Consider the following 16,740-nt stretch of genomic DNA (forward strand, 5'->3'; position numbering starts at 1 on the left):
CTTTCATTTCAATTATGGCTGATCCTTCACTGCAATGACCTTTCCCACACTATCCCCATATCCCTTTTATGTCATTGGTATTTAAAAATCTGCTTTGAACATACTCGACTGAGCTCCCACAGTCTCTGGGGTAGAGAATTCTGAAGATTCATTACCCTTTGAGTAAAAAAGATTCTTCCCATCCTGTCCAAAAATGGCTTCCCTCTTATTTTAAAATGGTGTCCCCTGATTTCTAAACTTCCTGACCAGGAGAATCATCTTAGCTGCATCTACCTTATCTATATTTTTAATATTTTGTAAGTTTTCAATTAGGTTACCTCTCATTCCTTGAAGCTTTAGAGAACACAGGCTCAATGTTCCTAATCTCTCTCCATAGCACTGTTCTGCTATTCAGGAACAAGTCTGGTGAATCTTTGTTGCCTTCCCACTATAGCAGTAATATTCTTGCTAAGTTCTGGGGACTAAAACTAAGGACTTCAGGTGCAGTCAACCAAGCCTCTATGCAATTGAAGCAGGACTTTGCTACTCCTACATTCAAAACAATGAAAGTTAACAAACTATTAACCTTCCTATTTCATAGAATCCTTACAGCACAGAAGGAGGCCTTTCGGCCCATCGAGCCTGCACCGACAACATCCCACCCAGACCCTATCCCAGTAACCCCTCCGTATTTACCCTGCTAGTCCCCCTGACACTAAGGGTCAATTTAGCATGGCAGATCAACCTAACCTGCACATATTTGGACTGAGGGAAGAAATCGGAGCTCACTGAGGAAACCCAGGCAGATACAGGGAGGACGTGCAAACTTCACAGTCACCCGAGGCCAGAATTGAACCCATGTCCCTGGAGCTGTGAGGCAGCAGTGCCAACCACTGTGCCACCCCATTTGCTTGCTTAATTTGTACGTTAACTTTCAGTTACTTATTGATGATAGTGTTAGGGTCCTGGATCAGAACCCCAAAGTATATTATGAAGCCAGACTAGACACCCAACAATTTTTGTATTTTAGCATAAATGTGAGGATAGGATATTTCCAGGAATGATTCCACTAATAAAGTAGGCTTCTTTTATAGTGAAACAAACTTTATTTAATAACAGTTTAAATATAACTCTAACAAATGAAGCAGCTTAACCATTGACAGTTGAACAATATTTAAAAAATGAAAGGAAGCAACTTTACTTTCTGGCTTGTGACTGTCCCAGTTCCAAATAAACCCCATTCATGCATAAATCAAATCCAGTTCTAAATAAATAGCAAACCCAGGCATACCTTTTTTCAGAGAGAGAGATAGAGATACAGGGTCTGCAAAACCCTTCTAACTTCAACTAGGCTTAGCTACAACTCGCACCGTGTTGGGGACACACATTTGAGCTTCACGGACAAACACAGGCATCATTCGTGGTGATCAGGAGCAGGTGTCTCCGCTCCTTTTTCTCTGCGTCACCTTGGTTGTGCTGAGGTGAATTGTAGAACTACAGCTATTGCTCTATTTGAATTCATTTAACTCAGCACAGAGAAGCGACCTTCAGGCCTGTAGGACTTCTGGACATGGCATTTATCCGCTAAGGCATCTGGGAAGCTTGGGATGGAATTTCTCTCAAAACCTTGTTGCTATTATGCTACCAGTAAGCACTGCCATAATCTTTCATATCACCCATTGTTTACCGTGTCCAGGATTAGCATCTTGATGAATTCAATTGGCTGTCAAGTTCTGAGAGACATTCTGAGATTGTGAAAGATGCTACCTGATGGTAAGTCCATTTCTCATCGTAATTGAATTATGCTACTCAGCACCATCATGTGGACTACAAGAATATAACACTTCACCGTGGCGCATGGTGGCCAATTTGTGAAAATATTTGTTCAGCACACACTGTGGACATTGTGTGAATGGAACACAACCTGAAGACTTCACTTCCAAATTTGATATTGACTTTTGAGTCCTTGGAGAAGTTAGTCCAGGATCATCCCGTCTGGTACAACCAAATAAAGAAATGGTATAACATCTTTCAAAGACAAGCACGTATGTATCAGAGGTAGACCGAAAACGCAAGGGGAGGAAATCCCGAGCCAGCACTCATCCAAAACACATTTGTCTGCAGTGTCCTGTCCCACTTGCAGCAGAACCTTCCGAGTTCAGAACGATCTTCTCAAAAACTGACATGCCCTCCAGAACCCTACCTAACTAAACGTCCGTCTTCTGTACTGTAGGGATTCTATGATTTTATGATGAATATGATCATCAATCCAAAGGATGAACATGAAAAAGGATTGGTAATTTGCTTTTTCCAACTCTACAATACTCTTCCTTGTGTGAACAGTCGACAGTAGCTACTCCAATAGCTGTAAATGTAAGGTTACTGAAATAGAAGGAGGTTGTATTGGTCAAAGTTAGAGAAAGTGGAAAGGTTCAAAAGTGGGAAAAAAGGAAGAAAGTTAATCTCTGAAACAATAAAGAAGAAAAATTAATGTGGACAGAAAAATCATCATTTTTTACATTGTGATCATGGGTCCAGTAACTGTAAACCTGCAGGTTCTATAGCAATTCCTCGGACTGCTTATAGCTTCTGAATCTTCAGCTATTTCCAAGGCAGCTGCACTTAATACTGCCCTCACACAATGTCCAAGATTTGACTGCTTGGAGCCAGGGCCATAGCACTGGTTACTTCTGAAGTTGGATCCAACCATATGGAAATAATCTAATGGCACAGACTGCAGTTTGAACTTGGGACTTTTATCGGCTTCTATTTTCAGTGCTGTGCTTGGTAATGCATTAAGTCTCAACCACTGGGGAACTGTTATGAATGTTCTAACCTGTTGGTGTGTCAGTGTGTGTCATTTAGATGATATCCTTTGATGAAATGTCAATCAAAGAATCCATCTGTATTCTTAATTGGGCATAAAAGCTCTGTAGTGTTATTGGAAGAAGTGCAGGAGAGTTCTGATTGCTGTTTTGGTCTTTCAGCCGAGTTACTGAGGCAGACGATCTGGCCACTGCTGTTTGTGGGACCTGGCTGTGTTTTCTACTTTACTCCGATTACCACATTTGATGTACTTAGTTGGATGTAGGGATCCTTGGGACATTCTGAGGTCATGAAAGGTACTAAATAAATGCGGGCCCTTTGGATCAATTGTAAATACATTCTTTAACAAAGAGCAAAGAAAATTACAGCACAGGAACAGGCCCTTCGGCCCTCCAAGCCTGCACCAACCATGCTGCCTGACTTAACTAAAACTCCCTGTGCTTCCGGGGACCATATTCCTCTATTTCCATCTCATTCACGTACTTGTCAAGATGCCCCTTAAAAGTCACTACCGTATCCGCTTCCACTACCGCCCTGGCAACTAGTTCCAGGCACCCACAACTCTGTGTAAAAAAAAAAAAAATCTGCCTCATACATCTCTTATAAAACTTGCCCCTTGCACTTTAAATCTATATGACCCCTAGTAATTGACTCTTTGACTCTGGGGAAAAGGTTCTGACTATCCACTCTGTCCATGTCTCTCATAATCTTGCAGACTTCTATCAGGTCTCCCCTCAACTTCCGTCACGCCAGTGAGAACAAATCTTGTGCAATTGTTGTTAACTGTATTTTTCCTTTACTGAATTCTGAACTAAACACACACACAAAATACTTTTATCCATTGTATCCGAGTTGTTTTGTATTAACAATTGTGTTGTGACTAAGCTATTGTTGCCATGGCTATATCTGCGAGCAGTCAGTTATATTTATTGAATGACATTGACATAAAGAAAACAAACCTACGGGGAAACGATGGGAAGATTACTCTGCAGAAGCACAGAACCTTGAACGTGTGTTCAGGTAAAAGCCGCCTGCTTTAATAAAAGCATTAGGAGTCGGACCCTGTTGTGATGTCGGTCCCAGTAACATGATAAAGACAGGCTCCTGGTGCGGAGCGTAACAAGTGAAACATTCAGCTGTCCAGAAATAGCATTAAAATCTGATAACATTTAGATTCACGTGCACTCAAGTGATGGCAAAAGGGTTTGGGGCGAAATCTTAACAATGTTTGTTAGCTCCTCATTCTGGTAATTTTGTTTTATCAGGAAGCAGTTCGGTTTACAACCTGCGTTAAATGGCTGATGCCACAATCAAATCAACCAATTACTCTGATCAGAACATTTGCCCTTAACTCAATTTGTGCACTGCTATCTCCTAAAACCTGATTTAATTTCAAATTTCAGAAAGGGCACAGGGGCCCAGCGGCTCTTTGTGTCTCAGCAAACAGGTGAATCATTGCCAATTAGTTGCATTAGGAGGATTGAAAATTTAGTTTCAATCAGATTAAGAGATTATCCTGTGCGCTTAGCTACTGCCACAAAATTAGATTGGGAAGTGGGAGGGTTTGTCTCTTTGTGAAGTTTAATCACTTGTGGGCATCAGTGTAAACTGAGTTGCAGAGTTGTTTAGCCTGTCTATATTTTATATAAAATTATAGTGTAACTTTGCATATAATATGTAATTGCATTTCAGGCACATTTTCCAGTATGAATTGTGGACTCAGGATCTCTTGGTTCTTTGTGTCATTCCAGTAACTAAAACACAGTAATGTCAGCTGTGGCTCAGTTGGTAGCACCCCCAGCTCTAAGCCTTAAAGTTATGGGTTCAAATACCACTCCACAACTTGAGCATAAAACACTAGACTGCACTGTGCTGCTCTGGAGATGCCACCTCCTGGATGAGATTTGGAGATCCCATCTGCCCCCCTCCGAGTGGATGTTTGAAATCCCTCAAAGAAGATCTGGTGGAATTCTCCCCGGTGGCATGGCTTATCATCACCATCAGCTGTCCCTCAAGCTGAGGGTGAAATCTACTCGTGGTGAAGGGTTTCTGCGTGGGTCCGTATGTGACTGAGCAGCCCAATTCCTGACCCACAGATTTCTGGTCAGGATGTTTCACGAGGACCAGGGTACCAGATTTGCTTCTTTTTCTTCTCTGCTGTTATTCTATCTCATCATTTGTTTTTTGACAATCAAGTTTTATTTACAAAATTTCATTTCTTTTCCTCTTTCCTTATATAGATGGGTGCTTTCCTTCATATGCTTTTTAAATATAAATGTTATTTTTTGCATTGAAATCAGAAGTATGTCTATTGGTTAAATTTATTATTGTCACATGTTAACATACAGTGAAAAGTATTGTTTCTTGCACACTATGCAGACAAAGCTGAAAACAAGAGAGTGCAGAATGTAGTATTACAGTCACACCTAGGGTGTAGAGAAAGATCAACTTAATGCAAGGTAAGTCCATTCAAAAGTCTGAGAGCAGCAGGGAAGAACCTGTTTGTAAGTCAGTTGGTATGTGACTTCAGACTTTTGTATCTTTTTCCCAACGGAAGGTGGAAGAGGGAATGTCCAGAATGTGTGGGGTCCTTAGTTATGCTAGCTACTTTGCCCAGGCAGCGGGAATTGTAGACAAAGTCAATGGATGGGAGGCTGGTTTGTGTGATGGATTGGGCTACATTCATGACCTTTTGTAGTTCCTTGCGATCTTGGGCAGAGCAGGAGCCGTACCAAGCTGTGATACAACCAGAAAGAATGCTTTCAGTGGTGCATCAGTAAAAGTTAGTGAGAGTCATAGCTGACATGCCAAATTTCCTTCGTCTTCTGAGAAAGTAGAGGCAATTGGTGGACTTTCTTAACTGTATAGTGTCGGCATGGATGACTAGGACAGGCTGTTGGTGATCTGGACACTTAAAAACTTGAAGTTCTTGACCCTTTCTACTTTGTTCCCGTTGAGGTAGACAGAGGCATGTTCTCCAAAATGCTTCCTGAAGTCGATGACAATCACCTTCATTTTGTTGACATTGAGGGAGAGATTATTGTTGCTGCGCCAATTCACCAGATTCTCTATCTCAATCCTGTATTCTGTCTCATCATTGTTTGAGATCTGACCCACAACAATGGTGTCATCAGCAAACTTGAAAATCGAATTGGAGGGGAATTTGGCCACACAGTCATAGGTGTATAAGAAGCTTGGTAGGGTGCCGAGGACACAGCCTTGTGGGGCACCGGTGTTGAGGATAATTGTGGAGGAGATGTTGCCTATCCTTACTGATTGTGGTCTGTGAGTTAGGAAGTTTAAGATCCAGTCGCAGAGGGGGATGTTGAGGCCCAGGCCACAGTTTGGAGATGAATTTTGTGGGAGTAATGGTGTTGAAGGCTGAGCTGCAGTCAATACATAGGAGTCTGACATAGGTGTCCTTGTTATCTAGATGTTTCAGGGGTGAGCGCAGGGCCCAGGGAGATGGCATCTGCTGTGGACCTGTTGCAGCAGTAGGCAAACTGTAGTGCATCCAGGTAGTCCAGGAGACTGCTATACTCAAGTGGATCAATCTTGTGGAACAGTAGCAGAATTTCTGCTGATTTATACTGAATGTGTTGCAATCGATGTGATCATATGCTGATTATATTCCATACCATCAACAAGTATACTCCATCTCTGCAGTCAATCTGGAACATTAATGCCCTGTGCGCTATTTTGAACAAATTTGAAGTATGCTTTACTGCCAACTAGAGTGATCTAATAATGCTTGCTTCTATTTGCAGACATTGTTGGAGGAACCCACTTTCTCCACCGTTGCAATGAACATGTCAATGGATCACGACAGCCACCATCATATGTCAATGGACCCTAATGGCCATGCTCACCATGCCCCAACATCTGAATCAGGGCATGACCACAGCACTGGTGCAATGATGGTAAGGGCTGTCTTTCATCCCAATCTTTTAATGTTTATATTAAATCTGCTTCTTGGCTAAAGCAACCAAGTTGGTGGGATTTGAAATTCCATTTGCGATTCTGCCTAAACAAAGGAATCTGATTTTGATTAGTAATGGGGTGTGGAAGAGTACTGGAATATTGCAGCACTCAAATGGTCAGCTTAGACACAGTGTTTCGAGTTGGATCCTCCTTACCATTTAAGGCAAGAAACTATCACATCGTGAGCCATGAATTAAATTTTTGTGTGGGGAGAGGAAAAGTTCAGATTACTTGCAGTTGAACCCACTACTTCTCCTCACTACTGCCTTTAATAATTTTCAGTGTGGTTTGAGTGTCCCTTAACTCACATATGAATGAAGAACATTTGCATGCGTTTGGTATAACCATTCAGCTTACTTGAACAGTAAATTTAAGGGTTTGTATTGAAGTGCCAATAAGTGATTTTTTTTAACACACTAAATTTATTTCATATCATCAACAAGTGTAGTCCATCTCTGCAGTCAATTTGTTAGTCCAGTGACGTGCAGGTTTGGTGGATTGGCCATGCTAAATTGCGCCTTAATATTAGGGGGACTAGCTAAGGTAAATACATGGACTTATGGAGGTAGGGCCTGGGTGGGATTGTGGTCAGTATGGACTCGATTAACTGCATGGCCCCCTTCTGCACTGTAGGATTCTATCTACGATAAGTGCCTGTTTTGCTGACCCTACCTTCAAAATATTGTCTGCCTTGCTCAGACTAAGAAGGGAAAAAGCATTATAGGCTGCTAATTAAATTGAAAGCACTGATGAAGGGAGAGAGAGAGAAAAAAAGCAAAAAGATAATTACAGTAAAGGAATAGAGCAAGATATGGGACTGAATGGAGAGTTATTTTACATGCCATATGCAGCACAATGGGCAACACCTGGAAACTGCTGTCTGATTTCACTGTAATTCTCCACAAGCTGGCTTTGAACATTAACATTTGGGTTTTTCCTCAAACTGCTAGAAGTCACTTTTTGGGGGAAATCAAACTTTCACCTTCCTTTTTTCTGTGCAAACTGTATTTGTTATCCTTGTTCATTGTTGGTCATTTCTGTTCCCTGTGGTGATGGGCAATCATTAAACCCATGCGCATTAAAGTTGTCATGTTTAATTTTCGGTTATCTCTCAATTGTCAAACTGGTTCCATGGGCAATGTCTGTTATAGGAATTAAAGTAAAATTTGATGTCTGACCCATAGTGCCAGATTAAAGCTTTCTGGCAGTGAGTTGAAAATTACCATTCTGAGACTCATAGAATCCTACAGTGCAGAAGGAGGCCATTCAGCCCATCAAGTCTGCACTGACCATAATCCCACCCAGACCCTATCCCTACAACCCCATGCATTTACCCTAGCTAGTCCCCCTGACACTAATGGGCAATTTAGCATGGCCAATGCACCTAATCTTTGGACTGTGGGAGGAAACCAGAGCACCCAGGGAAAACCCACGCAGGCACAGGGAGAACGTGCAGACTCCACACAGACAATGACCCAAGCTGGGAATCGAACCCGGGTCCCTGGCGCTGTGAGGCAGCAGTGCTAACCACTGCCACCCCACTCAACATGCATCCATTGGGTGAAGTGGCTGGCTGTACTGTTTACATCTTTGTTTCTCCAGGACCATAAGAGGTGGTTTCCCCATATAGGGTGGGGGATATTTGGGAGCAGGTGATCCCCACCCACCCCAAATAGTCCTGCTGCTCTGGGAATGTTTGGAGTAACCTCAGAACAGGTTACTTCTCCTCATTGTGCCAAGAAAGGAATATTTAAAATAAAGAAGACTGGAAGGATAAAAGGATAATTTTTTTCAACAAAAAAGCAGTCTTTTATATGTGAATGCTCAACAGTTTCATGAAGAGGAACAGCATTAAGACAGCGGGAAGAGTCAACTGGCAGTAAAACTGAACAAATGAGAAATAAAAGTGCAAATGCTGTGAAATCTGACAAACAGGAAATTCTTGAAACAGTCAGCAGGTCAGAGAGCATTTGTAGAGGGAGTGGAGGAGTCAGTATTTCAGCTTTCTGTCTTTATTAATTATCCCCTGATCTTTGTTGAAACAGAGAGTGGTACTGTAGGTTTCAGATACGGAAAACGCAACCATGTCTTATTGACTTTGAAGTGGAGGAGAGTACCATTCATCACACCCAAATTTTTGAAAATTCAGTTGGCCAACTTCCCACGTTCCAGTCTCCGTAATATTGAGTTCAACTAAATCACTGCTGCCCAAACACTAACTTGTACCAAATCACGTTTGCCACCCATTATCATCGAGCTCACGTTATTATCTTGACACCAAGTTGAGCAACCTCTTGATTTTAAAGTTATCACTCTTTTTTGTTTTCAGATTTGTACACAGCCTCACCCCTCTCTCTCTGTATAATCTCCTCCAGCCTTACAACCCTCTGACATCTGCACTTCTCCCAATTTGGCCTCTTTTTCTATATTCCAATTTGAATCATTTCTCCACTCATGGCCATTCGATCAGCTGACAAGGCCTTAAACTTTGGAACTCCCCCTCTGAACCTCCCTCTCTTTTTCGGATGCTCCTTAGAACCCGACCTTTTGACTAAGCTTTTGTTTATCTGGCTTAATATCTCCTTATATGGCTCATTGTTAAATTTTGTTAATGCTCCACTATGAAGTGCCCTAGGACATTTTACTCTGTTAAAGCTGCAATATGAATATAGGTTATTGTAGTAGCAGCATGGAATTAAATAGAAATTATATCATGGGAGCAGGCTGCATGGCTTACCCAGTTCATGTTAGTGTTTATCCTAATCTCAAGTGACTATCCTTTTCCCTTGTCCCTTTAGTCCTTTTCAGTCACTTATCTGACCTATTCAGATTTGGTATACTATAAGAGAGAGGATCGTACAGAATAGAAAGATGTGGAAATAGGTTGGGATAGCATGATGATGCAGAGAATCATAGAATCCCTACATTGTAGAAGGAGGCCATTTAGCCCATCGAGTCTGCACCAACTCTTAATCAGCCTTACCAATTACCCCATATTTTTATCCTGCTAATCCCCTAACCTCTCTACCACAAGGAGTGCTTGGGGAAAATAAAATAGCTGCATTTATTCACATAAGCCTTGATTCCTTTACTGAGTAAATCTGTCTATCTTGGCCTTAAACATACATAACAATCCAGCCTCTACTGCTTTCTATGGTAAAGAGTCCCACAGATTCGCTACTCTGAGAAGAAATTCCTCCTCATCTGTCTTAAATAGCTGACTTCTCACTCTGAGATTATGCTCTTTGGTCTACGCTCTTCCACATCGAGAAAAACCTCTCAGCCTTTACCTTGTCAAGCCTTCTGAGAACTTTGTTTTGCTGAAGTTGCCTCTCGTGTAGGTTAAATCTCTCCTCAAAAGAAAATGCCTCCATAATCAAGTTCAACTTAGTGAACCTTCTCTGAACTGCCTCCAATGCCAGTATATGTTTCCTCAGATTAGGGGACCAAAACTGTTGACAGTTTTCCAGGCACAGTGTAATTAGTACTTTGTATAGTTTTAGCAAGACTTCCCAATTGTTATACTCACTCGGTGGCACAGTGGTTAACACTGCTGCCTCACAGTGTCAGCGACCCAAGCTTGATTCCTGGCTTGGATCACTGTCTATGTGGAGTTTGCACATCCTCCCTCTGGGTTTCTTCCAGGTGCTCTGGTTTCCTTCCACAGTCCCAAAGATGTGCTGGTTAGATGTATTGGCCGTGCTAAATTGACCTCAGTGTACCTGAACAGGAGTCAGTGTGTGGTGACTGGGAGATTTTCACTGTAACTTCATTGCAGTGTTAATGAAAGCTTGCTTCTGACACTAGTAAATAAACCTTAAACTTTACTCCATTCCCTTTGAAATAAAGGCCAATATGCCATTTGCCTTTCCTATTGTCTGCATGCTAGGCTTTTGTGATTTATGCACGTGAACCTCCAAATCACTCAATGCTCCAGCTTTCTGCAGTCTTTCTCTATTTAATTAATATTCAGCTCCTTTATTCTTCTTACCAAAGTGCACAACTTCACGTTTTCCTACATTATATTCTGTCTGACAAGTTTTTTGACTGCTCATTCAACCTCTCTAAGATGAGACCTGCAGAATGGCATTCCCCGTTAGCCTCGATTGCGATCTTACGAGCCTCAGGCATCCTCACCACTTGCATTCCCACCATTCTTGTGTCATTTGCAACTTTGGCAATAGTACGTTCACTTCCCTCATCCAAGTCATTTATATATATTGTGAATAATAGTGGCCCCAGCACTGATCCCTGAGTCGCTCCATTAAATACAGGTTGCCATCCTGAAAATAATCCTCCTATCCCAACTCTGTCTTCTATTGGTTTACCAATCCTCTATCCATGTTGATATACTACATCCAACACCTTAGACTTTTACCTCATTAAGTAACATTTTGAGTAGTGCCCCTCATCGTGTCTGGAGACGGTGCATGACTCCTTAGCCTGTTCTTGGTGCTCTCTCCACTCACATTGTCTGTACCTTTGGGACTTGGTTGGCTGTGAGGGCTCGTATTCCAGTCATTGTTCTGTGAATTGAGTTTGTGTCTTTATGTGCCCTGTTTGTGAGAAGGGCTCCTGCTCACCTGACCGGGGGGGCGGGTGCGGGCGCTCCAGAGGCTAGTGGCTTTTGCTACTAGGTAGACCTGTTGGACTTTAAGCTGGTGTTGTGAGACTTCTTGCTGTGTTTATCTGATCGCCTCAGGGAAGACTGGACAGATTGGAATTCTTGTTTAAAAACAGTCCTGCGGCACTGTAGATTCTGTGATTCAGTTCAAGGACAATTAGGGTCAGGCAATAAATGCAAAAAAAGTGGGCAGCACCATGGCACAATTATTCGCACTGCTGCCCCACAGTGCCTGGGACCCGAGTTCGATTCCCGGCTTGGGTCATTCTGTGTGGAGTTTGCACGTACTCTGTGTTTGCGTGGGTTTCCTCCGGGTGCTCCGGTTTCCTTCCACAGTCCAAAAATGTGTGGGTTGGGTGAATTGGTCATGCTAAATTGCCCTTAGTGTCAAGGGGACTAGCTAGGGTAAATCCATGGGATTTTGGGGATAAGGTGTGGGTGGGATTGTGGTCGGTGCAGACTTGATGGGCCGAATGGCCTCCTTCTGCACTGTTGATTCTATTCTATCAAACACTTTCTGGAAATCCAAGTATATTACATCTGCTAGTTCTCCTTTATCTGTCCTGCTTGTTACCACTTCAGAGTTCTAATAAATTTGTTAGGCATTTCCCCTTCATGAAGCCATGCTGACTCTGATTATATTATGTATTTCTAAATGCTCTGCTATTACATCCTTTATAATATAAATAGTAAGTAGCTGAGGCCCCAGCACCGATCCCTGGGGCACTCCACTAGTCACCAACCGCCAATCCGAATAGCACCCATTGACACCTACTCTCTGCCTCCTATTTGACAGCCAATCCTCTATCCACGCTAACACCTTACCCCCAACTCCAATGCCCCCTAACCTTCTGTAACAACCTTTTGTGCGGCACCTTATCAAGCGCCTTCTGAAAATCGAGAAACACCACATCCAGCGGTTCCCCTCCATCCACGCACTAGACACATCCTCATAGAATTCCAATAAATTCGTCAGACACGACTTCCCCTTAATGAATCCGTGCTGCGTCTGCTCTATCAAACAATTTTTCTCAAGGTGCCTCGCTATTTCTTCTTTGATGACGGATTCAAGCATTTTTCCTACAACAGACGTTAAACTAACCGGCCTATAATTCCCTGCCTTTTGCCTGCTACCCTTTTTAAACAGCGGCGTCACATTAGCCGTTTTCCAATCTTCTGGCACTTCCCCGGAATCCAGCGAGGTTTGGAAAATAATGACTAAGGCATCCACTATCACCTCTGCCATTTCCTTCAGAACCCTGGGATGCATTCCATCCGGTGCTGGGGACTTGTCCACCATCAGTCCCGCTAGTCTATCGAGCACTACCTCTCTAGTGACAGTGATCGCATTGATGGCAGATGGAATACAATGTTGGCAAGTATGAGGTTATCCACTTTGGCAGGAATAATAGTAGGAGGGACTACTATTTAAAGAGTGAAAAGCTGCAACATGCTACGGTGCAGAGGGACCTGGGGCTCCTTGTGCATGAGTTGTAAAAACCCAGCCTGCAGTTGCAGCAGGTGATCAGGAAGGCAAATGGGATGCTGGCCTTCATAGCAAGGGGGATTGAATATAAAAGTAGGGAGGTCTTGCTGCAACTGTACAGGGCACTGGTGAGGCCGCAGCTGGAGTACTGTGTGCAGTTTTGGTCGCCGCACTTACGCAAGGATATTTTGGCCTTGGAGGGAGTGCAGAGGAGGTTCACTAGGCTGATACCGGAGTTGAGGGGGTTGAACTATGAAGAGAGGCTGAATAGACTGGGCTTGTACTTGTTAGAGTTTAGAAGGATAAGGGGGGATCTTATTGAGACATATAAGATGATGAAGGGGATGGATAGGGTAGAGGTTGAGAGGTTTTTCCCGCTCAGAAAGGACAGCAGGACTAGAGGGCACAGCCTCAAGATAAGAGGGGGGTGCAGTTTAGAACAGAGTTGAGGAGGAACTTCTTCACTCAAAGGGTGGTGAATCTCTGGAATTCTCTGCCCGTTGAAGTGGTGGAGGCTACCTCACTAAATATATTTAAGACACGGGTAGATAGGTTTTTGGTAGGCAAGGGGATTAAGGGTTATGGGGAGAAAGTGGGAAAGTGGAACTGAGCCACTTCAGATCAGCCATGATCTTATTGAATGGTGGGGTAGGCTCAAAGGGCTAGATGGCCTACTCCTGCTCCTATTTCTTATGTTCTTATGAGAACGCTTGGAGTATATAATTGGCTCCAGTTCTAACCTTCACCATTTGGTTTTCTGGAATGTAACATTGTACCACAATTTCCAAACAAGGGAAGGTGACAAAATGCAGTATGACTGTTTAGCTGGGAGTTGCAATCATAATCTAATCTGAGTGTCACTTTGCAATTCCCTTATCCCTCAGAAAATGACATTCTACTTTGGGTACAAGAATGTGGAGCTGCTCTTCCCTGGGCTAGTGATCAACTCAGTTGGCGGTGAGTACTGACGTCACAACAGCTTGCGTGATGATCTGCAAATCGACAGTTGAACAACGGTCCCTGCTTTTATATAATATCTTTAATGGATAGATGCCCCAAGGCACTTGAAGAGTGATTGGCAGACAAAATCTGACACCAATCCACGTAAAAAGATTTTAAGTCAGCTGACCAGAAGTCAGTTGAAAGATGTGGGCTTTAAAGGAGGAGAGAAAGTTGGAGAGGTTTAGGGAGGGACTTCCAGAACTTGGAGCCCAGACAGCGGTAGGCATTGATACAGTGATTAAAATGGGGGATGCATGAAAGGCCAGGATTGGAGGAACGTGGAGATGTTGAAACCTATTGTTGGAGCAGATTACAGAGATAGGGAAGGGTGAGGATGTTAGAGAAATTTAAACACAAGGGTGAGAGTTTCAAGCCTTTGACAGATTGGGAAGGATGATGTTTTCCATCCATCTGGTTTGATGGAAAGGTGCTGGCAAATATTGAAACCTCCACCAAGATCACAGCAAGGTTAAACAATGGCAGGTAAATAATAGAGGATATATTAATTCAACCACTGAATGTGGTGACAGACCCATAGAGTCTTTTTAAATATGAAACAGGCTCAAACGTGATACATTCATGAGGGGCTGTGTGGCCTCTAAGTTCTATAATTGAACAAAATTCAGAGACTTCTGGGAAAACTTTACTCTGTCACTTGGGAGTTCTTCAGATAGTGAATAACTTTTGCAATCTGGAGATTGAGTTCAGTGACCTGATTAATAGTGCCAGATGTAATTCAGTGATACTCGGTCAGAAGTTTGGGATTCAAGTCCTATTCCAGACACTTAAGCACAAAGTCCAGGCTGATGCTGCATTGTTGCACAGTTTGGAAATGTTATCTTTTAATTGAGATGCTAAATTGAGACTTTGTATTTCATCTTGCAAATTTGAGACAACATGAATTCCTCAACAATGTTACTAAACAAAATATCTGGTCTTTAGCACATTGCCGCGTGTATATCTATGGGAGTTGGTGAAGCCACATTTGGAGTATTGTGTGCAATTTTGATGTCCTTATCTGAGGAAGGATGCCCTTGCTATAGAGGGAGTACAGCGAAGGTTTACCAGGCTGATTCCTGGGATGACAGGTCTGTTGTAGGAGGAGAGAATAAATCGGTTGGGATTATAATCATTAGAGTTTAGAAGAGTGAGTGGGGCTGTCATAAACTTAGAAAATTCTAACAGGGTTAGACAGGGTAGGTTCAGAAAGAATGTTCCCAATCGTGGGGGAGCCCAGAACTAGGGGTTATAGTTTGAGGATAAGGGGCAAACCTTTTAGAACCGAGGTGAGGAGAAATTTCTTCACCCAGAGGCTGGTGTATGTATGGAATTCACTACCACAGAAAGTAGTTGAGGCAAAAACATTGTGTGATTTCAAGAAGAAATTAGATATAGTCTTGGGCTAAAGGGATCAAGGGATATGGAAGGCTGTGGGGATGGAGGTGGGATCAAGATGTTAAATTTGTTGATCAACCCTGATCAAAATGAATGATAGAGTAGGTGCGAAGGGCTAAATGGCTTACTTCTGCTTCTAGTTTCTATGTTTGCTGCAGATAGGTGGGGAAGCAAGCTGAGAGTTGGGTATCAAAAGGCTGCAAAGGGATATAGACTTAAGTGATTGGACAAGAAGGTAGCAGAATTAAGTACAAGTAATGTTAACTTCAGGTAAGAAGAACGGAAGAATAGAATTTTTTTAAAAGGTTGGGGATTAAAGAGGGATTTAGGTGTCCTTAGAATCCAAGTTAATGTGCAGGTAAAGCAAGCAATTAGAAAGGCAAATAGTATTTGAACCTTTTTATGCCAGAATCTTAGAGCATAAGTCTTGCAGCAATTATATAGGAATTACTTGAAACCATATATGGAAGTCTGCCTACAGTTTTAGGTTCCATACCCAAGGAAAGAGTATACATGGCACGTGGAGCCCTAAAATGGGAACATAGTCCTCTGAGGAGAATTTGGGTACAGTGGGTCTATATTCTCTGATGTCTAGAAGAATTAAAGGTGATATCACTGAAATGTATAAAATTCAGAGAGGATTTGACTGGATAATTACTGAGATGCTGTGCCCCTTGGCTAGAGAACCTAGCACTAGGGCATAGTCTCAAGATAAGGGGTCAGCCATCTTGAACTGAGAAAGGGAGGGACTCTTTGAAATTCTCTGACACAAAGTATTACGAATGCTGCACCAGCAAGTATCTGTTCAAGACTGAAGTTTTTCTTGAGAAATAGGGGACCAGGCTCAATATGCCACATGGCCTGCTCTTTTCACTTCTTTTGCTTCATCCGAAAGACAGTACCTTCACCAATGCAGTACTCCCTCGGCACTGCTCTGGATTGTGCACAAGTATCTGGAGTTGGGGCTTAGGACCCACAACCTTTTGATTCCAATGTGAGAGAGTGTTACCAAATGAGCCACAGCAGAGGACACAAATCCATAGACCAAGTGGATGTATTCTGTGATATTAATCCAGATACTATGATTTTAAGCTAACGGACAGACTGGTCATGAGTGAGATACTGGAAGGTGACCATCACTCACGGAGTTATAATCAATGTATGGTTCAGCAACTTAGCACCATCAGGTGGTGACATGGAAAAAATAGAAATATTCCCTATAGCTGAAATTTAAGCAGACTGGATTTCACCTGGATCCAATTTATCCTGGGATGGAGACATTTTATGATGACCAAAACTTTTCACTAATACCAAACTGTTATTGTTGTTATCATGTCATTTTAAGAAAATATCTAAACTGGAGAAACAGTTGAAATTGAAGACAAGAATTGGTGTTTTGTCACAATTTGATCTGAAGTTCTCCTTACCTTTCTCTTTCCACTTCCGT

General features: G+C 42.5%; 1 protein-coding gene across 2 annotated transcripts in view; it reads left to right on the forward strand.

Moving 5' to 3' along the window:
* slc31a1 (solute carrier family 31 member 1) overlaps positions 1-16,740 on the forward strand; it is a 58,094-nt gene that overhangs the window by 36,202 nt on the left and 5,152 nt on the right. For both annotated transcript variants that reach the window (XM_080212090.1, XM_080212089.1), the window contains exons 2-3: positions 6,573-6,725; positions 13,781-13,853. In XM_080212090.1, coding sequence (XP_080068216.1) covers positions 6,609-6,725; positions 13,781-13,853 — 190 coding nt within the window. In that variant the 5' untranslated portion in view covers positions 6,573-6,608. The remainder of the gene's footprint in view (positions 1-6,572; positions 6,726-13,780; positions 13,854-16,740) is intronic.

Source organism: Carcharhinus amblyrhynchos, chromosome 25 (assembly GCF_965287045.1).
Source record: "Carcharhinus amblyrhynchos chromosome 25, sCarAmb.v2.hapA, whole genome shotgun sequence".
Taxonomy (NCBI): Eukaryota; Metazoa; Chordata; class Chondrichthyes; order Carcharhiniformes; family Carcharhinidae; genus Carcharhinus; species Carcharhinus amblyrhynchos.